Source organism: Corylus avellana, chromosome 1 (genome assembly GCF_965113065.1).
Source record: "Corylus avellana chromosome 1, dhCorAvel1.hap1.2, whole genome shotgun sequence".
Classification (NCBI taxonomy): domain Eukaryota; kingdom Viridiplantae; phylum Streptophyta; class Magnoliopsida; order Fagales; family Betulaceae; genus Corylus; species Corylus avellana.
In genome coordinates, this window is record NC_142490.1 from 24828707 (window position 1) to 24852156 (window position 23450).

The 23450-nt window shown below is 37.4% G+C and overlaps 1 protein-coding gene across 1 annotated transcript; it reads right to left on the minus strand.

The window, feature by feature from the left end:
• Positions 1-4355: 4355 nt before the first annotated feature.
• On the minus strand, positions 4356-22144 carry NF-YA7 (nuclear factor Y, subunit A7). The gene is made up of 6 exons (XM_059584003.2): positions 21977-22144; positions 18252-18315; positions 17210-17343; positions 5513-5614; positions 5194-5358; positions 4356-5021 (listed from the first exon to the last, which is right to left on the minus strand). Exons 2-6 carry the CDS (start codon positions 18277-18279, stop codon positions 4836-4838), a joined length of 615 nt encoding a protein of 204 aa, XP_059439986.1. The 5' UTR covers positions 18280-18315; positions 21977-22144; the 3' UTR covers positions 4356-4835.
• Between the last annotated feature and the right edge of the window lie 1306 nt (positions 22145-23450).

Below are 23450 nucleotides of genomic sequence, written 5' to 3' on the forward strand. Positions count from 1 at the left end.
TTCTATTTTTTCAGTGTTTGGTATGACTGAAAATTGCTACCAAACTAAAAATATTTTCGGTTGACCAAACTTTAATTTCCGTAAATTTTTTTCTTCCCTTTTTTAAAACTGTAAACTAATTTTCGAGTTTGATCTTCTCCTTCTTGCACACATTTTTTTTCCAGTTCATTCTCTATCACCGTCGGAGATCACTTAAAGATCACTACTACCACCACTGAAAGTCACAAACTGCCACCAAAGTTCGCCGGAGGTTGTAGCAACTTGTTGGTCACTTTTGGCTATCGTCGGAGATCATCGGCCATTACTTGCCATCGCTAATTTTTCTCATACGAGTCAAATGCTAAAAAAATGCTTTTAATTGAAATCATTCTGCTAAAAATATTTTACGTCAAAACATATAAAATCAATTTTGAAGGACTTCAAAAGGGTTTTGGGGGCACTTGCACCCTATACAGTAATTTAATAGATCTAAAACCCAGGCCCAACACAGTTGTAGCCCTAGAGAGTGGAATATATTTACATATATAAGAATCCAAGGAAGAAGCTGCAGGCTGCAGCCATACAAGACAAGTAATTTCAGTTGGCTTCTTCTGATCAGTAGTAGTAGCTATTCTTAATCACTCAATTCAATTTTAGAAAACCTTATCTCAATTGGTCTGGTTTCAATCACTGTCGGATACAGTCTCATTGTCTCATTGTCTGTATATGTAAACAGACATCAAAACTTTTAATTTTTGATTGGCTAGTAAGTAGTCAAGTCATCCCCCATTTTCCATATTCAATTAGAAAAAAAAAAAAAAAATGTCATCCCCCCATTTTAGTGTTAGAAACAAGAATTTTTGAGAAACATTTTCTATTTTGCTTACATGACTAACACAATTCTTATTTACTTTTTATATAATTTGGCTGATGTGGAGTACTCATAAACTATTGGATGAACACTCTACGTCAATCCAGTTATATAAGAGCTGAGCAATATTGCTCTTCTATGAATCACGATTTGGACATTGGGTTTTTTATTTTTATTTTTTTTAATCTTTGTAGTTGTATGGAAATTAGAGAAGAGATAAACTTTTGTTTTGCTTTGCTTTTCTATCTTAGGAAAAGATCAACTATTTCTTTAAATTGATAAGATGTGGTCTTTGCTTAATTATATGAACATAGCCACCAAACAATCTCATTTTTAGATTAATCCATAGAATTTCATTCTATAATTAAATTGTATCATTTTCTTATATGATGTAAGAATCTGATCATGTAATCATATTAGAATCTCACTATCATGAGATCTGAATTCCTTATATTATACATTTATATGCCATATAAATATGCATTTTTACCGTATTATCAATCAATAGTAGCCCTAAATTTTGGGGATGTTACTTCCTCCGTTAAAATTTAACAGGATGGTCAACGTTGCAAATTTTCGAAAGATTGTAACTTTAAATTGACACATTTTAAAATTTAAGGGTATGATTAGAAAAGTGCCAATAGATCAAGAGTGGTAAATAAAATTTTCCCTAAATTATATTATCTTCTTGTCATGTGATATTAGAATTTGATCATTTAATCATGTCACAATCTGGTCATTAGCATGTCATTTACATTCCTTATATATATATATGACCTATAAAAAGGCATTTTCACTGCATTATCAATCAATATCAAGTTGTAACTTTTACAAGACACTTCATAGTGGTGGATATAAACTAACCATCCCAAAACTTTGCCTACATTCCACTATCCTATATTTCACATTATTGTACATCATCACCTTCATTATTTACCATCCTCATTCATTTTCCAGTGAAAGACAAAAACTGTCTCCATGATCTAATGGCACGAGATAGATAAGCATGAGCTAATTTAATATTTAATTACTAGTGGCAATCACACATGAACACTTTAAATGTAGTCATAAAAATACATAACTTGAGGTGTAATTTTTTTTTTTTAAAAGATTTTTATAAGATAATTTGAAAAATTCTAAGCTTCTCAACACACGCAAACGTACACGTTTGATAACAATTAACTTCTTAATTCTTTTATTAGCTTTGTAGTGTCTTTAAATAAGGACTTACGATGCATAGTAGAAATAAAAGATTAACGGGAATAATTTATAAACCATTGATAGCATATTATTACTTTTCTCCTGATATATATATATATATACTGGTCACCAGAATTTTTATTTCTTTCTTTATGTTTGGGTGACATTTCCTAACATTATTTCTCTCTCTCTCTCTCTCTCTCTCTCTCTATATATATATATATATATTTTTTTTTTTTAATTTTAAGCAAACAATTAATGCTAATGGGAAATCATGTGAGATAAAGCTTAGACAAAGAATGAAGAGAAAAGTTTGGTATCACAGAGACCTAGTGTAACAATAATTGATAGAATAGGACAGAGGTGTAAGGTGTGGTGTATGAGTAATCTTCAAGTCTTAAAAGATCATTAAGTGCTAAACATTTGCTAATTTCACTCATAAGTCGTACACTCAATACTTTTTATTTTATAAAATTAAACACCATACACCACTACTTTGAATCCACCATTAGTATTCATCAGGGCTAGCCTTCCTTTTTTATTTTTCTTGATTTGACTGAAGGCTGACAAGTGTAAACAATGAAAAGAAAATTAGTTTCATGTTACATGTCATTCTCCATCCAGTCTTCTATTCATCTATTTTGGCAAATTCAATTGTGGATTTACCATATGCTTGTACGGAAATGGATTAAAGATGGGATGTAAATTTTTTTTGTCATTTATTTTTTATTATATTTAGCGCTCTTATTAGTAGTAACATATGTAAATTAGAAATGTTACACACTCTCACTTCTACACTCCCTAATGTGGCAATAAAAATTATAATTAGATTGGGAAGATGCCTCCCTTCCTCTTTGTCTATGACATGATTGCTTGTTCTGCAATTTGTTGACACTTGGCACTATTTGATCACGTGAGTTTAAGCACTCGGCAGTAGGGTTAGTAAGATCTTGTGTAGTGCCGGCGTCGTGAAGGAATGCAAAATTCATAAAAAAAAAAAAAAAACAATTTTTAGAAAAAAAAAAAAAAGTAGCATCATTGGGGAAGAGAAAATAATATAGAAGAACACGAATGCATGTCCAAAAAGTCCTCTTTTCCATCACCAACCAACTTCAGGTAAGAGGTGAAAAAAAAAGAAGAAAAAAAAAAATCATGCAATTTCCAATAAGACAAATGTAAACAACTTCGAAGTTTAGACAAAAATGGAATGATTTCAGGGAAGAAACATTGGGAATCAGATAATGCAAGACAAAAGAAGGAAATAGTGACACGTTGAAAATTGGGATAATTGAGGAATATCATAATGTTTGAATGACCCAAATAAATCATTGACATTAGTCAACACAAAAGCCAATCTTTTTTGACTTCATTTCTATTTCTCACTTCTATTATTCCAATCCCCACTAATGAGAGGATTTCACATGGAATGGTTGGGAGAATAACTATAAACCCATGGGCTGCGCCGCTCCAATTACAATCCACTCAACTTTTAGTTGAATAATGTAATATTACATTTATTCTCACTTCTGTACCCATTTCCTCGTACTCATAAGTAATTTTTAAAACTACAATTTGATTAAAATTTAATAAAAATTCATTTCATATTCAATGATAGTTTTAAAAACTACATATAAATGTGAAAAATGAGATTAGAAAAGTGAAAGTAAGTTTAACATTACTCTAAAAGATATTCGGCTCAGCTTACTTTTAGGTTAAGTTTAGTATTTTTGGTTAAAGTCAACCTCTCACCTTCCTTCCTTTCTTCTACACAATAAAACAAGGATGAATATTTGTGCATGTATTACATATCGAGATGCTATTTTTGGCTCCATCTCCAAGAAAGTACTGTTTTTTTTTTGAAGAAAAGAAAGTATTGTTTTTGATTGTACAATTATGTCCAATTACAATGAATATGCTTTGCTTGTGTAATATATGCTTTGCTTATCAACTGCTCTGTGAGTAATGTTGCGTATTATCTTTTTATTCTCTCAAAGTTCATATAATTTTTAAAATCATATTTGAATTTGAGATGAATCACTATTGATTTAAAAGTCGCATCAACTTTGAGATGACAAAAATAGAATAAAATAATAGTATATAACATTACTCTGGCTTGATAATGTGATAATGCACGGATTTCCCCGGCCGGCATAATTCTTTCTCAAGGCCGCAAATCATTTCTACATAATTTCCTAACATTATTGAATATCCCAAAGGCATAAAAAAGGACTAATTATTGAACTCAGGACAATTCCAGCTCCTATGAATGCCATGCAACTTTTGTACAAATACATTACATAATACAAGGACATCAACACCAATTTCAATTAAACCATTCTAACTTAACTTATTCTCCCACTTGACAACAATGGAATCAAAGGGCTGATGAAACATAACCAAACCAAACAATCAACAGGAATCAAATTTTGTGTTAGAAAGTCCTGAACTCGCCACATGTTTAACTGCAAAGAAATGCTCACACAGTAGACATTACCACCACTCTCGAAGGGACCCAAAAAAAAAAAAACAGAGCTACGCCTAAAAGGAAATCCATCAAGGATAACATAAAAAGAGTCGCTGCTTCAATAATACTATATCTAGTACCTCCCTACAAACTCACTACGGGATAACCTATACATGATTCTGAATTTCTAAGTTTAGATCCAGACTGAAGCAATACTGACTGAGACCCATAGGGCTGGTACCGAACCTTGGTTTAATGGACATCGTTGATGAAAAACCGGTTTGAGCCAGCCCTTTGTGTGCTTTGTCATTGCTTTCAAATTCAGGATGTGCCATCCGAGGAAGCAATATCGCTTTTATCAGAGTTTAGATTGATTTTGGACTGCGATTTGTCACCTGCTGCCGCCTCGTTCTGTTGGTTCTCATTTTTCTTCGAATTTACAAACCGACCCCCACATCCCCTAGCTCTTCTGAGTGCATGCAAATGTCGAGATTCATGCAAATATGGCTGCAAAATTAGTCTTGAGTAATGAGTGATAAATCAACTTACACTAAATCAACGATACTGAATTGAGAAACATTGCAACCGCGCAGATCTTTATAATACATTGTACCCAATGAAGCAGACTCACCACAATGTTGCATATAAGAGGCAAAGATATTTGTGGTTTATATCGTACCTTCCGAGACTTGAGAGCTTTATTTTCTGATTCAGCTTTTGCACGCGACTGTCGACGTCGCAGGATGCCATGATATTGTTTTGCGTTCACAAACACAGGTTCCTCAACTGCATCTGATGGCAAAGGAACCCCAGCTTGCTGAATCCCCATCAACTGAAGGTGGACCTGAGACAAGTAATTATCCAATAATTGTAACATAGATGGTCATAAGCAATGTGTGGTCTCAACATGCACAATTACCATGTCATAAAGAATCAGAAAACCAATATATGGCGTTTTTAGGTAAGAGTGTCAACATATGGCATTAAAGAGAGCATACCATTGGTTGCCCACCATAGGGCTGTGGAGGATACGGCTGTGCATCATAGGGAGCAAAGATGCTTCTATAATAAGGATCTGGATATGGGTAGGCCGCTGGTGCCTTCAACAGACAAGCAAAAAGGTAATTAACTAAATATGTCACAATTCCAAATTTAAATATGAGAATCGAGAGGTGAGGGAGAAACCATAATCATTCTAGCAACTAATTCAGTAATAGAACTTCAATAAGAACTATAGCCACAAGTTCAATTTTAATAATCTTAGAATGAAGAGATGTCCAGAACTCATACTACTTTGAAAGAAAGGAAGGAGGGGGGAATGGGGTCTACCATGCAATCTACAATTACCTAAAAAGGAAAGTTTCCTAAACCTATTGTTATTCATTCCCAATCTGTATTGATTAATCATGAGACACTGTTGTCATGCAAACATATGAGTTAATGCCTTTCTAAAATTCTAACTTCCACCCAAGAGATCTCCAAAGAAGATATTGCTGAATATTTTGATTTCCCCCCTCGATTTTCAGTTGCCAGTCCATAATTTTTGAGAAGCTGCAACTTCCCAACTTCCAATGATATTTTTTGATATTTTTCAATGATATTAAATATTCTAAAATGAGAAGGTATAAAATATCACCAGCTTCAGTCAATCTCTCTGCACAAGAGGTTGAATTCTATAAGTCATCAGGTTTTTTGTTTACAACAATATTATTTAAATAAAAAATTACACAGAAGCATACAACAGAAGGCGCAAAATTTTAAGATCTAAAGTTAACAAGGTCCAAAAAATCCAAAAGTAGAAAGTAGTTTCTATCAACAAATCAAACAGCATCAGACTTCATCACAGAGAGTTCCATGTATTCAAATCCTTGCACATCACTGAGACATTATGGGGGTGCTTTCCATATTACTCTACTACTATTCTTACTAAAGCTACCTTTCCAACTGGCCAAACAACTCTATAACGGACTTCAGTGTCACCCATGGAACCCCAAACAAAGGGAAAACAAGTGATCATAGCTCTCGCACAATGACTCAATGAAGCAGAAGATGATTTACAGACTTTCCAATTGATTTACGAATGCAGCACCAACGCACTAAAATCTTTCACCCTTCTTTTACGATTATCCACATTCAATATTTTTTCCCTCACTGTGTTCCAAAAGAACCAAGCCACCTCTCTCACGGCATTGACCCTGCCAAATATTCCTCCATAGAAAGCTTCCCCTTAAGCCTTCTCCTCGACAAACTCCATCACACCCTTTCATTGCACAACCGATACAAGTTAACAGAAAATAATAACCTCATAAACTGCTCCAGCGACTCAAGTTCCCAATCTTGTACAGCTCTCAATCCCCCACCCCAACTATGAAGCTAATAAATTCAGAGAATTCTTCCCTAACCTTCCTAATGCTTTTCAAAAAAACTTATCCCAATGCATCTCTAACTACCTATTACTAAGCAGATTTGATTTTAAGTGAGCTCTTTCTAGAGGAATGAATAAAAACCTATGACACTGCGACCTCACAGTAATCTAAAAACAATAATGCATTAGTTATTTAATAAAGATAATGCATCTGACGATTCATATAGAGTGAAAGAGAGACCTATAACAACATCTCTCCCTTTGCTCAATGAGTATTGATTGTTGTTACCGTGCGCAACAATGATGAATAATACGAAAACAAAAAGAGAGAACAAAAGAAAAGAGACAGATTTACGTGGTTAGACAATGTGTCTACGTCTACAGGAGAGTGCGGCTATATTTCACTATTCAATGATTTAGGGTTACAGCATAACATACTTATACGAAAACCCTAATTGTATGGATGTATTTTGGAAAACCCCAACTAGGAACAAGCATGTGCTTCTTCCTAGTTGGAAAATAATCCATTCTCACAAGTTGTGAAAGAATAAGGATCAAAGTCACCCTCCAAGCATGATTGTAGTGATTTAAATTCCTGTCTGGATTGGATTTGGGTAGGGACTTGAGCTGTTTTGGGATTGGATTCGGGTATAGGCATGAAATGTGCGGATGTAGGACCAAGCTCCAGAGGGGCTGATGGCAACCCAAATGCTTAGCTGGTGGGTTTTGGCACAGATGCTCTGTAGTTATATGATAAGGGAAAGGGATTTTGGAGGTTGATGGTGTTAGCTCTGCTGCTGGTGGTGCTCTCTCTAAGGTCTCGCCGCAGGACACCCAGTTGCAGCACCACGTGAAATCTTAAAGCTCAGATTTCACCAGTGATCATGTACAGACGATAACTCTCAGGTCTGGACCACTGGTCATGAATTCTATTGAATCCTATATCAATGGTTCTGCTTGTTCTGGAAGTTCATCGAATTTGGCCAAGACGTTAGTGTCGGGAGATGATCCAATTGCCAAGAGTAACCTATTGGGTTTGGGTGGCTTTGAAACGGAAAAGGAGTTAGCACTGTTGGATAGCTCCTTAATGAGAAGGGTCACTTGTATAAGGAAAAAGAAAGCAGGCTAAACACAAGGTGGGTGAAGCAAGTTGTTTGAGTGGCAAAGATTCTTCTGGTCTGGATGGGCTTGATGTGTGTTGTGCAAAAAGGAATGGTTTAGCAGGTTTTGGAATTGGTATTATGCAATAGGGAAGAACGCTTTGTTTGTGAGCCTCTGAGTTGTTGCCCCCAATGGCTTCTTGTTGGGTACTGCAGAAGGTGAACGACATTCGCCATTTTGTAGGACCATCTTCTGAGGAGTTTGAAGGGCAACTATTAGCCTTTCTTACAACCATTGAAGCAAATCATAACCAGGAGGGGCAGGCTTCCAACTCCAAATCAGCCATTAGAAGTAAAAGAGAATTGAAAAGATTATCCTGCTCGATCAATTATGATACTAGAGGTGGATGTTCAAGCCATGGCAGAATGAAGGGAAGGGCTATCACGGTTTATTCATGAAGCCTAAATTGCTATCATGGAATGTAAGAGGGTTAAACAAGGGAGAAAAGTGCCTTAAGAGTTAGAAATTTGCTCAGAGAGTGGAAGACAGATGTTATACATCTTCAAGAGACCAAATTAGAGCTTATCCCCTATAGTATTATACGTAGTTTATGGGGGTGTCGTCATGTAGATTGGTGTTGTTTAGACTCTAAGGGGGCTTACATTGATATTTTGCTCGTGCGATAGGAGGGTGGTGGAGAAAATCGAAGAGTGTGTGGGTGAGTTCTTGGTTGCTGGTTCTTTCAAGAATGTCGAAGATCAATTTTCTTGGGCTTTTGCGGGTGTTTATGGCCTAAATGCCAATAGCGATAGAAAGTTTTTATGGGATGCATTGGCTGTTTTGATAAGTTGGAGGGGCTTACGCTAGTGCATTGGGGGGGATTTCAATGCCACTGGTTTTCCTAGTGAGAGATCGGGTGAAGCCCCTTTTTGTCCAACTATGTTGGGAGTCTTCCGGTTTCATTTCTGAGCAGGGACACTTGGACATTCCTCTTGTGGTTGACCTTTTTACGTGATCTAGCAACAGGGACCTCCCTCTTGGTCTAAAATTGATAGATTCCTTGTTTTCTCGGATTGGAAACCCAATTCCCTGATTTGCTCCAAAAGGGGTTACCTAGATTGTGCTCGGATAATTTTCCTATTCTTCTTGATTACGGAGGCCTTCCTGGAGCCAGAAGATATTTCAAGTTCGACAACATGTAGCTAAAATCATAAGGTTTTGTAGATAGGGTGAATTGTGGTGGACCTCTTATCACTTTCAGGGTTCTTCGAGTTACATTCTAGCTTGCAAACTTAAAGCGTTAAAAGCCGATTTACAAGCTTGGAATGGGGAGTGTTTGGCAATATAGAGAGAAAGAAACAACTTCTTGTGGATGATTTACGGATTCTTGAAGGTTTGGAGGAAGAGATAGGTTTAAACAAGGAAGGCTACAGTGATTAATGAATTGGAGAAGACAGCTCTTTTGAAGGAGGTGAGTTGGAGGCAAAAATCGAGGACGCCATGATTAAGAGAGGGTGACAAGTACACAAATTTCTTTCGTCGAGTGGTAAATTCGAATAAAAGGAATAATTCCATTGAGAAACTAGTGGTTAATGGTACAGCTTGTTCATATCAAACTGAGATCAGAGAACACATTGTGCAGTTCTATGACAGCTAGGTTATCAAGCTGTAGAGTTGGCAGCCCAGGTTTGATGGCCACACGTTTGATTCCATTAGGGGGGAGGGGGCCATTTCATTGGTGAGACCTTTCGAGTAAAATGAGGTCTTTGAGGTGATGGAAGTCCTTAACTGTGAAAAGGCTCCAGATCCCGATGGTTTTACCATGGGTTTCTTCCAAGCTTGTTAGGAGGTGCTTAAAGTAGACATCATGACTGTCTTCCATGATTTTCACACTAGAGTATGTTTGAAAAAACCTCAATACCAACTTCATTTCTCTTATACCGAACAAACCAAGGGCTGTTGACATTAAGGATTTTTTGACTTATTAGCCTAGTGGGTGGAGTGTACAAAATTGTTACCAAAGTTCTAGCTAACAAGTTGAAAGTGATAGTGGAAAAGAACATTTCTAAGACTCAGAATGCTTTCATCAAGGGTAGACAGATTCTAGACTCTATTCTCATTGGTAATGAGTGCCTTGATAGTAGGCTTAGATTTGCGGAACCAAGTGTGCTGTGCAAGTTGGATATGAAAAGGCTCACGACCATGTCAATTGGGATTTTCTGTTTGTATATGTTGTGGAGATGCTGTTTTGGGGAAAGATAGTGTAAATGGATAGCATATTGTATTTCCTTTGTGCGCTTTATGCATTGGTGAATGTAACTCCGATGGGTTTCTTTAGTAGCTCCCATGGCTTAAGAAAGCGAGACCCATTGTCCCCCTTTCTGCTCGTTATTGTTATGGAGGCAATAAGTAAAATGATTTATGCTTTAGTGAATACGGGTCTTTTATTAGGCTTCACGATGGGACCTAGGAGTGGTGGTGCTATCAATATTTATCACTTTTTGTTTGTAGACGACACCTTGATATTTAGCAGGGCAAATCCAGATCATCTTCGAAATTTGCATTGTTTATTTTTATGCTTTGAAACGGTTTTAGGTTTGAGGATTAATTTGGCTTAATCAAAGTTGGTCCCGATTGGCAATGTCACCAATGTTGAAAGTCTAGCTAGTATTTTGGGTTATTTTGGGTTGCAGGGTTTCTTCTTTGCCTATGAAATACTTGCCTTCTCTTGGGAGCCTCGTTTAAGGCCAAATCAATTTGGGATATTATTGAGAAGATAAAGCGTTGTTTTGCTTGATGGAAGATGATGCCTTTGTCAAAGGGTGAGAGAGTTGGACTGATTAAATGCACTTTATCTAATTTGCCTACTTCATGTCTCTTTTTCCCTTCCCAATTGGCGTTGCCAATCACATAGAGAAATTGAAGCGAGATTTTTTTTGGGTGTGGTATGGGTGAAGAGTTCAAATTACACTTGGTTAGCTGGACTAAGGTGTGTACTATGATCTCTAAAGAAGGGTTAGGCATTCGGAATTTATTGGTGTACAACCAAACTCTTTTGGGGAAGTGGCATTGACACTATGTTAATGAGAGAGAGGTCTTATGGAGGGTGGTTATGCGACAAAAGAGGATGCTTCGTGTGTGTTCGGATCACGCTCCTATTATTCTTGATTGTAATTGCTTCTCAGAAGGCAAGAGACCCTTCAAGTTCGAGAATATGTGGCTTAAAGCGGAGGGTTTTGTGGACAAAGTAAGGAGCTGGTGGGAGTCTTACCATTTCCAGGGCACTTCGAGTTTTATTCTGGCAAAAAAGATGCAAGCTCTCAAAGGGGACATTAAGAGATGGAATGTTCAGGAATTTGGAGATGTGGGAGGGTGCATTAAAGCCCGTATGGATGATATAAAGGATCTTGATAGGGTGGAGGAGGAGAGAGGGTTATCCATTGAAGAAATGGAGAGAAAAAGGTTGCTAGCTAGAGAGTTGGAGACTTATCTCTTAGATGAGGAAATCAGCTGGAGGCAGAAATCTAGGATTCGTTGGTTGAAGGAGGGAGATAAATGTACGAAATTTTTCCATCAGATTGCTAATGCAAATAGAAGACAAAATTCTATTGAGTCTCTGATTGTGGGTGGTTCTACAACTTCAGATCAAGAGGTCATTAGCAACCATGTTACCAGTTTTTATGAGTCTCTTTTTACAGAGAACCTCAACTGGAGACCGAGGTTGGATGATCTTGATTTTGATATGTTGACGATTGGTGGGGCATCTAGGTTGGAAGATCCTTTTGAGGAAAGGGAGGTGTGGGAGGTGGTGAAAGGTATGGATAGGGACAAGGCTCCAGGCCTGGATGGCTTTTCTGGCCTTTTTCCAGGATTGCTGGGATGTGATCAAAGGGGACATTATGGCGGTTTTTGCGGAGTTCCATGAGCAAGGTTATTATGAAAAAAGCCTTAATGCCACGTTTATCTCTTTTATTCCTAAGATACATGGAGCTTCCGATATCAAGGATTTTCGTCCGATTAGCCTTGTGGGAGGGACTTATAAGATTGTTGCCAAGGTATTAGCCAACAGAATGAAGAAAGTGATGGATAGGGTCATTTCGAAACCCCACAACGCTTTTGTTAAAGGTAGGCAAATCCTGGACTCAGTTCTCATCGCCAATAAATGTTTGGATAGTCAAATCAGATCAGGGGAACCTGGCTTGTTGTGCAAACTGGATATGGAAAAGGCAAATGATCATATGAATTGGAAGTTTCTTCTTTACTTACTGAGAAGGTGCGGTTTTGGAGAGAAATGGTTTGCCTAGATTGAACATTGCATCTCGTCAGTGCGTTTCTCGGTACTGATCAATGGATCCTCTTCCAGTTTCTTTGATAGTTCGCGGGGAGTGAGGCAAGAAGATCCTCTTTCTCCCTTCTTGTTTGTTATAGTTATGGAGGCGTTTAGTAGGTTGATCAATGCCTCAATTAACAGGGGACTCATCTCTGGTTTCTCGGTGGGAAGTAGGGAGTCAGATCGGGTTATTGTCTCTCACCTTCTCTTCGCTGATGACACTTTGGTTTTTTGTGGGGCAGATCCGAATCAAATAAGAAATATTGGTGCTTTACTTGTTTGCTTCGAAGCCGTTTCTGGGTTAAAGGTGAATTTGGCTAAATCTGTCTTAGCCCCTATTGGTAGTATGGATAATGTGAGCATTCTGGCAGGCATCTTGGGTTGCGGTTCAGCTTCTACGCCTTTGAAGTACTTGGGTCTCCCGTTGGGGGCCCCGTTCAAGGTCAAGGCAAGTTGGGAGGACATGTTGGAGAAGTATGCTAGAAGACTGGCCCCGTGGAAACACTTGTATTTGTCTAAGGGGGGGAGGATTACTCTCATCAAAAGCACCCTATCCAATCTTCCCACTTATTTTTTGTCTCTGTTTCCTATCCCTGCATCCGTGGCGAAGCGTATGGAGAAGATACAACATGATTTCTTATGGGGTGGGATTAAGGATGCGTTTAAGTTCCATCTGGTCAGTTGGAACAAGGTTTGTTCTCCGATCTCTGAGGGAGGTTTAGGGATCTGAAATTTGCATGTGATGAATAAAGCTTTGTTGGGGAAATGGTTGTGGAGATTTGCTCATGAGAAAGAGGCTTGGTGGAGGAAGATCCTAGTTGCTAAGTATGGTGCGGTTTGGGGTGGTTGGCGTTCTAGAGATCCCAGTGGTCCGCATGGGGTGGGGTTATGGAAGCATATTTGCAGGGGGTGGAGGTCATTCCGAGGTCACTTTAGATTTGTCCCTGGTCTTGGGTCCAACATCAGGTTTTGGGAGGATATCTCGTGCGGTGAAATGTCTCTCAAGGATGCTTTTCCTGAACTCTTCAATATTGCCACCAATAAGGATGCGTTTATTGCAGATAACAGGGAGTGTCTAAATGGCTCTATGCAGTGGAACGTGTCCTTCATTCGCAGGGTTCATGATTGGGAAGTGGAGGTCTTGGCCTCTTTCTACACGCTCTTGTATTCGCATTCGATGAGTGGGGTAGGGGAGGATAGGATGTGGTGGATCTCTTCTCATAAAGGAAAATTTGAGGTAAGATCTTATTACAGGATCCTTGCTTCTACAAATCCCATCCCTTTCCCATGGAAAAGTATTTGGCGCATTAAGGTTCCTTCAAGAGTGGCTTTCTTTGCTTGGACGGCCGTGCCTGGGAAGACTCTAACATTGGATAATGTTCGGAAGAGAGGTATTGTAGTGGCAAATTGTTGTTGTATGTGTGAATCGGATGGGGAGTCAGTTGATCATTTCTTTCTTCATTGTGGGGTTGCGCGTATCTTGTAGAATGCCGTTTTCTCTCGGTTTGGTTTGTGTTGGGTGATGCCTGGTTGTGTCAGGGAGTTGTATGCTTCTTGGTGGGCAGGTGGCAAGTCTCGTAGTGCTGTTGTGTGAAAGATGGTCCCTCTTTGCCTCATGTGGTGCATCTGGAGTGAGAGAAATGCTAGCTGTTTCAAGGACTCATCTAGGAACATAGAGGACCTTGTCCACTTTTTCTTGTACACTCTTTTCACTTGGACTGCTGGCTGGCTAGCGCCTTTAGTAATTAGCTTCCCTGACTTTCTTTTTATGATCTCTTCTTCTTTTTCTTCCTCTTAGTCGCTCTCTTGTATACTCCCTACGTACTAGGGTTGTGCCCCTCTGCGCTCTTTAATACATCTTTTTACTTATATAAAAAAAAAAATATGGCAGTGCATAGGGTGGGTAGCGTCCAAATGAGGTCCATGGGTTGTATGGGGTGGGGCTTTGGAAAAATATCAGGAGGGATTAGGGTGAGCTTTCTAGACATACTAGTTTTGAGGTGGGCGATGACTCCAAAATTGATTCTGGCATGACGTATAGTATGGGGATCAATTGATCAAGCCCTCAAGACACCTAGACTTGTTTAGCATTGCCCATTATAAGGAAGCTGCAATGGCAAACGAGCTCATCAGTAGAATATTACCCTTTTCAAATCATCTCACGATTGGAAAGTGAATCTCTTTACCTCGTTCTCCACTTTGTTGTATTCTATTAGAGTGAGACGGGGTGGTGGTGAAACAAAACTTTGCTGGGTACCTTCCAAGAGAGGGTGTACTTTGATGTTTAAATTATACTACAATGTTCTTGTTCCCCATGATAGTAGTCATTTCCCTTGGAAGAGTATTTGGTGGAATAAAGTTTCCTTAAGAGTGACATTCTTTGCTTGGTAGGTTTTAGGGAAGATTTTCACCATAGACAATCTAAGAAAACATGTCATTGTGGTTTTAATGGTGCTGCATGTGTAAGAAAAATGGGGAGTCAATAGATCATCTTCTACTCCATTATGACATTTCCAATGCTCTTTGGAATACTATCTTCAGCAAAGTATGCATAGTTAGGTGGTAGATCTCTTCGCTTGTTGGAGAGCGCTAGGTGGTAGGTTTTAGGATCGAAGCTTTGAGGATCGTGAGAGCACATTAGTAGAATTAAAGGCTTTATTCTTTAAGACTTTTTTTCATTGGGTTGTCGTCATTGATTTTGCACTTTCCTGTGTTTTTAGATCTTTTTTATGTTTCTAATTAGGTCTCTTTTGTATACTTTCTATGTACTTTGGTTGCACCTTTGCGCTATTTGATGAAGTTGCCATTACTTATTAAAAAAAAAAAAAAAAATCATGTCTAACAATGTAACCCCAACACCCACACTGCCACACATCAACTTTAAAACAAATGGTGCTTCTTGCGGCTACCGACTCTCTAAAACCGGAGCATCGGTCAAAGAAAACCTATAAGACCAGTACATATTCTAACAGTCAACCACCATATATATATATAAACAAATCAATAAAATGGAACAATGAAGGATTGGTGCTTGCACTCAATAAAAGCACCAGATTAGCATGAAAACCGAAAAAAAAAAAAAAAAAAAAAAAATCTAAGAAGATGAAATGTTAAAGCAAGTCCCAAGCGTTTTCACCCCTAATCTAGCACTCCCAATAGGTCACCAACACATCACATCCCTCTAACACTAGATACATGAAAGACGACACTTTGCCTTGGTATGGCGAGGATGAGACAAATGCAGCTGGTTTGCTCATCATATGATGGGGAACCCTAGTTTTTTTTAAAAAAAAATTTATTTTTTTATGATGAGGGGCCCCTCCAAGGCAAGGCCACTTCAGGTGCCCATCATTGTCGGGTAAACTTCCGACCCGTGCAAAACACTCCCTTCATAAGGATCGGATAATACTCTAACTTCTTTGGCGGGCTAATCCCGAGGAATTGTTTACACTCAAGGGGATTCGAACATTAGACCTGATGGAAATGCCACCAAGACCAAGGCCCTTACCACTTGAGCCAACCCCAATGTAAAAAAACAAAAAGCATTAAAAGCATAAACACTCGATCCACAGCCTCCATTTTCCAATCACAGATAGTCCTATAGAATCTTGGACTCCAATGCAACATCGCAGCTGACCAATCCATATGACTACTGCTGCTTTCTTACTAAAAAGAAAATAGGTGCAAATCAATTGGAGCTCAAACATACAATGATAACAGCAATTGTTGGCCACATCAAACCTTCGCTACTTCAAAACTAGTTCTATTTTCACCTGAATTATCCGCAATAAAAGTTAGTCTTTCCCTTTACCTAATTCATAGTTCTATTTATATCCTTGGATTTTATATTTTTCTTTCTCACTATAAGCATTGATAACCAGGTAGCTGCTGGATATGGGCAAGAATTGTATATTGATGGTTCTAGTGCCCAAGAAACAAGAAGTCTGATTGTTTCATAATTTACCTTCTCTCTATCTATTTGTGGTTTTTCTTTTCCTTTTATTTTTGGGTTTGAATGATTAGCCTGCTTTTGCAACTCACCACATACAATATCTTTTCCCGATATGTGCTTTCAGACTTCTTGACTGCTGTGTTCTCATTGCTACTCCAAATTCTGAATGACAATCATCTTGAGTCTACTAAGGAAGATATCCACAAATTAATTAACATCAAATAATTAATGTATCGAGAGATCCTTTTTCAGGCATATGGTTTAACACATTTCAAACATTCAATATGAAGTAGGGGAAAAAAAAAAGAAAAAGAGTATCAAATCAACATATACACTATCCTGATTCCTGACCAAATAACCATACAAATTTCATTCATTTCCTAGGAGTTTAACAGTTACATTTCTTTTTGTAATGGACGTACCAAAAAGCTTTTCCATGAGGATTATATAACTCATGTTCAAAAGAGTAAGAAAACAAGAAATCTCAGCAGAACGAAATCCTCGCTTGATCAGACTAAGAACAAACTGACTGCAATGCTGAAATATTACCAGGTATCCAAATGTTTAGCAAAACAACATTGAGGAAGATACTTGGTTGTCATTGGTAGGATATCAGGAACCAATAAGATTCCTACGAATATTTGAAACTTAATTAGAAGATTGTAGTAGGGAAGCAGGTTTTGAGGTAAAGATGTTACAAAAATACAAGGTAGGGGATCAGGATCCTTTAGGGATCTAACGAAGACTTTTAATGACAATACAGTTGACAGATGGGAGTACAAAGTTATGTCCAGATTACTTTTAATCCCCCAAAAAAGGTAAAAAAAATCAGCAATATACATAGCAAACAAATTATGTGATTGAAAAAAACTTTCGAAAAAGATGTTGCAAGTGAAATAAGCTAAAAATAACATGAATACTTTAAAAGTTGACTTCAAAGTTAGTACCATAGCATGTCCTGCTCCAAGCTGCGGAGGTGTTGGATACTGAGCATTTGGAGTAGTGATACCAGAAAGAGACATTCCAGTTGCATGAATCTGAGATTCGGAGTGTTTTTGCTGCTCATCAGCTTCACTATTATCTGGACAATCATTGGTTTACAATACATAAATATTTTATGAAAAATTATAAAAAAAATATTTAAAGAAAAAAGAGTATTTGAAGTCCACAAAGAAACTAGTAACTAGTAAAACAAAAATTAAAGGCACCAAGTTTTACAATTGAAGTGAGGGACTCCAGTATGAAGAAATCAGACTGGTGAGTCAACTTTAAAATGGGGACAAAGAAAATTGTAAGTTTCTTCAACATTATAATTATCACACAGCACAAGGGAGCAATGGAAACAGACAAAAAGAACACCATAAAGCAATATTACCACAGATGGATATGACTTTGACCGGCTCAAGTGGTAAAATGGTGAAGTGGGATTAGGGTAAGTCACCAGTTCAAATCTAACCACTAAAAAATAATTACCATGGAAGGTAATGAAACTGCCAAAAACAGCACATTAAAATCCATATATACAAAGACCCTCACTTGAGACTCATCCTAACCCACACAAAAAAGGACTAGTCGCTATAATGTGAACATCCTTTGTTTCTGGTGGTTGAGTAGCACCAAACCCATGCGGGAGATCTTAGGATCAAATCCTCGGAAAAGCATGAGTTAAAAGAGAGGATTAGGTTTTCTCTAGTTAGGGTTATTCTATTTTTGGAAAGATAACTAATACTAATACAGGAGGAAAAAAAAAAACTAATAGCTTGCACATTTTGGAGGAAAAATATTATTGTAATTTCAATATTCGGAAGAGTTGGAGCACAAAGCAGAGGCAATTACATTCAGTTTGACTGATGCTAACAAACTAAAATATGCTGGGTCAATTAGAGCACAAATTAAATTATGATTTAATCAGTTCACTGAGATTAAAACAGAATAGTGAAAAGTGTAGCACAATTGTATAAATTTGATCAAGCCTTAGAAAGAAAATACCAGAAAGATCGTTTGCAGAAGAAGTCATGAGGCTGTAATGCACGCTGAATCCCCACAGCCAAATCTGGCAGAACAACCAACATTGTCAAAGTAAAAACCAAAGCATTCCAGAGACATGCTATCGGAAAAAGTCTCTAGTAACCAAAAGTCATACTGTTGGTCCAAGAACACAAGAAGTATACAATAGAAACACCTAGTTTGAGAAAGAGATGAGATTAAAAAAAAAGGTCATGAAAACTAGAAATGTGCAAATAATCATATGCAGCTATCCACTGAAAAAGGGTATTAAAAAAAAAAAAAAAAAAAAAGGTCTTTAGTTCTGCCACCGTCCTCTCATTGTCTTCAAAGCTCCGGTTATTTCTCTCTCTAAATGCACCACATCATACAGAGCAGGATCATCTTCCACAAAGCTTCACTTTGAAGATTACCAATCTTTTTTCTCCAACAAGCGAGGAGATCTCTCACATGACGAGGCATGACCCATGCTAAGCCAAAAAGACGGAAAATAGAGTACCATAAGGCACTAGCTATCTCGAAATGGAGCAAGAGGTGGTCAACGGTTTTCCCACTCTTCTTATGCATACAACATCAATCTACTACAATGATTTTCTGCTTTCTTAAGCCGTCCATTGTAAGATCTTACATAAAGCAGCAGACCAAGCAAAGAAAGTCACTCTCAAAGGTCCCATACTCCACCAAATACACCTTCGAGGGAAAGGATTGCTGTCATTGGGGATTAAGACATTATAGAAGGATTTTACATCGAACACCCCTTTCTTGGGCTTGAGAGAGAGGCTTGGCGGAGAATGATGGTGGACTCTAAATATGGAAATTGATGGGGAGGGTGGTGCTCTGGTGAGCATGTTGAGGCGTATGGGGTGAGTTTATGAAAGAATATTAGGAGGAGTGAGGGAAATTTTGTAGTCACACCAGATTTGAGGTGGGAGATGACTCCAAGATTAGATTCTGACATGATCTTTGGTGTGCTTAAGGATACCTTTCCAGTTTTATTTGATATTGCTTACGCAAAAGATGCTTATGTTGCGGCTCACGTGGAATTTTCTAGATATGCCATTCAGTGAAACATGAGCTTTGCTAGAGCAATTCATGATTGAGAGGTGGATGTCTTTACCGCATTCTTCAAGATGTTGTATTTAGCGAGAATGAGATGGGAAGGAGAAGACAAGTTGTGATGAGTCCCTTCCAATAAAGAGTTGTTTGGTGTTAAATCCGTCTATAGTGTCATGAGTTATCATGATGGTTTCCGTTTATCTTGGAAGAGTGTTTGGTGAACTAAGGTTCTGTTCAAATTGGCCTTTTCGTATGGTCAATGACCTTAGTAAAGATCCTTACCAGGAACAAATCTCCGAAAGCAACACATCATTGTGGTTGATAGGCATTGTATGTGCAAAAGGAATGGAGAGTCTGTTGACCATCTCCTTCTTCATTGTGAGGTTACTTGTGCCACTTGAAATGTTTTCCTCGGTCAGAACACAAGCAACCCTTAGTTTTGACCAAACAAACCAAACAGAGGACAGAGTTTCAATCAACCAAACAATTGACAAAGTTCCCATCAACCAAAATATTCAAACACAAGCAACCCACAAGTTTCGATCCTAAGATGCTTGGAAGCCAAACAGAGGATGAAGGGGGTGTAGAGAGCAAGCATTGATTCCTTGCGTAACTTGATCCAGAAACGTTCAACGAGGCCCAATTCAGAATCCACGGCGGCCACTGACATTGTCAGAGGAGGCGAGATTGCATTGAGGTTGTGATCTCCAAGCGGAATTGAACAAGCGGAAGTGGGATCGGAGGGAGTGAATCGGGCAAGTCGTGGTGGGTGGAGAGGCAGAGAGCAAGTTTGATTGGGAGAAGAGGAACAAAAACATCAAACTCAAAAAGAGAGATAGAGAAACAAAAAAACAAAAAACAAAAAACAAAAAAGGCGTTTGTAAACAGTTCACGCCACATGTGGCGTGATGCTATTCACGGATGGATTTTGCATGTGGGTTTACATAAGCTGATGGATGGGTTTTTTGGAGTTTTCATTAGGCATTTTGGCTAAAAAGAAGAATTGCATAAGCCATTGGGAGTGCTCTTATTGGGCTATTCTTCATTTTGAGGAATAAATAGTTATTCCCAGAAATAATAAAGTAACCAAAGGAATTGCATAAGCCATTTGCTTTAATGAAATCCAATATGCTAGTTCTCATACTGATGAGGGCAATCATGAGAGGCAAATTCATGTGCTAGTGACAATTAATATAAAAGATGAAGTATGATAACCAGCTCCATCAAATATGCTACATGCCATGAGACAAGGTTGAATTCAAGGGAACTAAAGCATGACAAACATAATTGGAAACGGTTACATAAAAACTTAAGTACCAGGAAATTGTATTTACAGAAATTTAACTTTCAAATTAATCTTTCAATCAAGACAATTATTTGATTTCTTAGACATTCAGATGTACAATGAAATCTGGAGCATACTTTCTAAATTTTATATGTCATTGGAAAAAAAAATCCCATAATCATCGGAGGGGCACAATCATAGAATATAGTAATTTTCATCCTAATAATCATAAATTATCAAAACAATGTTCATACCAAATGCAAAATGGCCCTTAAAATCTTTCAGATTTGACAGATTAAGATTGAACCTATTACCTTGCTTTAAAATATATTGATGCTGAATGACTTCGCAAACTTCTTTACAAAAAAAAAAAAAAAACACTCTTGCCTTAATCCGTTCCTCTTTCACCTGATTTAAGTCATCCATCTAATAACAAATCAGTTCTTGCCATGCGCATACTCTTTGTAACCATTCCTAGACGATAGGCCTAGAGTGTAATTACCCGAGAAAGGACAAGATAACTGGAGACTGACTGTTTACCATAACACTATTAATTCCATTGTCTACAACTCTATTCAGTATCAACCCAAAAATACTGCAAATTCATTTATCAACAAACTTAACTGTAAAAATAGCAAGTTCCTCACCAATAATAACCAAAACTAAATCAAATTAACCCATAAATCTACTCAACAAACTCGCTTAAGGCCAAAAAAAAAAAAAAATCAACTAATTAGAAGACTTAAGAGTATTAGACCTGAAAAATCAACTCAATTACAGTTTTTTAATAAAAAAAAAATACACAATCAACCATGTAAATCCGGGGAAAAAAACTCAGAACAAACCCAGAAATTTTTTTTTTAAAAAAACAACAACAATGAAATGTGCAATTTGCATACATCTCCAATTTCTTCAGTTTTCGAATTCAAAGCAAGAAACTCGAACCAACATATCACCAGAAACCAAGACCCACTCAGAAAATTTCAATTATAATCACAAAAAAATAAATAAATAAATAAACACCTAAGTACCCGTATGGTTGCCGAGAAGCCGACAGAAAACAAAAAATAAAAACAAACAAACAAACAAAACAAAACTTCAGAATCCAGTGATCGAATTCCGAGCTCTCATTTCTTTCCACACATTTCCCAGCAACCAAACAGAACAGACAACTAATTAAGAGCTGAAGCCAAAGAAGTCATAACACAGTCACATCGTTAAAAAAAAAAAAATTAAAAGTTAAAATTAAATACAAATCACTCAATTATTGTTTTAATTTCTGAGCCACAAACATACTTGGGAACAAGAAATTAAACAAAAAATATATATATATATTGAACAAACTAGGGTTTCGAATTTCGAAACTTACCTTACAGGGAAACTTCGCTGACCCCTTATTAGTAAAAATTCTCCTTCTTCTTCTTCTTCTTCTTTTCCTTTTTGCAGGAAGTGAAACGAATTTCTGTTTCGGAAAACGAAAGTTTACCACCGTACTTCACTGCTACCTGCCCATTTTGCCCTTTTCCGCTTCCACAAGTTTTTCTTTTTTTACATGTCTCCTTTTTTTCTTTACACTTGTGTTATATGTCGAGCAGGTTTGGTGGGTCGGAGAGCGATCTGGGCCGTTGAAATGCGGATGGGTGATTCGGGCAGGGGAATGGTGCTGACCGGAGTGTGGAGGCGCTAAATCTAGTCCACGAATTGCTGGGGCCCACGGGGTGAGTGGATGGGATGTGAGAAGGAACCGCTGACCGTTGTCGTTTTTTAGTTCAGTTTGTGCGAGTGTACGGATATTATGCAGCTAGGACCACGGGAGAGTACCGTAGTCTTACAGATAAGGCTCTAAAATAATTTGTAAACGTGGTTTTTGGAATTTAATTTTAACTTCTTAATTCTTTACATATATATTAAATTTTTAATAAAAATTACTTTAAAACAGTAGATCCGTAGCTGTAGGGTTTTTATTTTTTTTTATTTTTATTATTATTATTTTTTTATATATATTTTAAATTTGTTATTGTTTTGAATTATGAATAACATATATGATTTTCGGATCACATTTAAGATATGAGATATGAGATAAATCACAAATAAATAATGGTCTTAATACTTTAGTAGTTTGAATTAACAATATATTATGAAATTATGAACATTGCTTCTCTTTTGAAATAACAAATTTGAAGAGTTTTATATTAAAGAAAATTGGTGAAATTATATATGAAAATCGATTTATAACCAATCTTCAATAACTGCGAGTTAAAGTTAACTGCAATCAGCCTCGCGGTTGCGATTATGACGAAATAACCGTTACCCGCAACCGGTTGTACACCCATAACAAAAGGTAAATTATGAGGATAATGATTATGGGAACAATCAAGGTGCAAAAGTTAAAAGTAAGTTTCTTAAATGACAATAAAGTACTTGAAATACTATCTTGAAAGAGAAAACATTAGATTTTTGGACCTCAAAGAAGACACTCACCAATTTACCATGACGTGTGCCCCGAAAAGAGCTTTTTGGAATTGAGTCACATGCACAATTTCGAGGCCCATAGAAAAAAGTTAAGCATGTATAGTGTCCCAAAATAATTAAGTAGGCTTTTAAGACAACTTGATTAGGGGGTTAATTGGACTTTGGGTCACTAGGAACAACTGTAATGGCATTTTCAAAATTTTGGGCATTTTGAGCTACAGTACAAGAACGCTCGCGTGGGGGACCACATGAGCGCTCATGTGGTACCAGGCCGAGCATTCGTTGACTATTTGTTAACCGATGGTTTTTACCCAATCGTACACTTGAAAAGCATTCTTAAACTTTTGTAAACAGTACACGAGTGCTCGTTG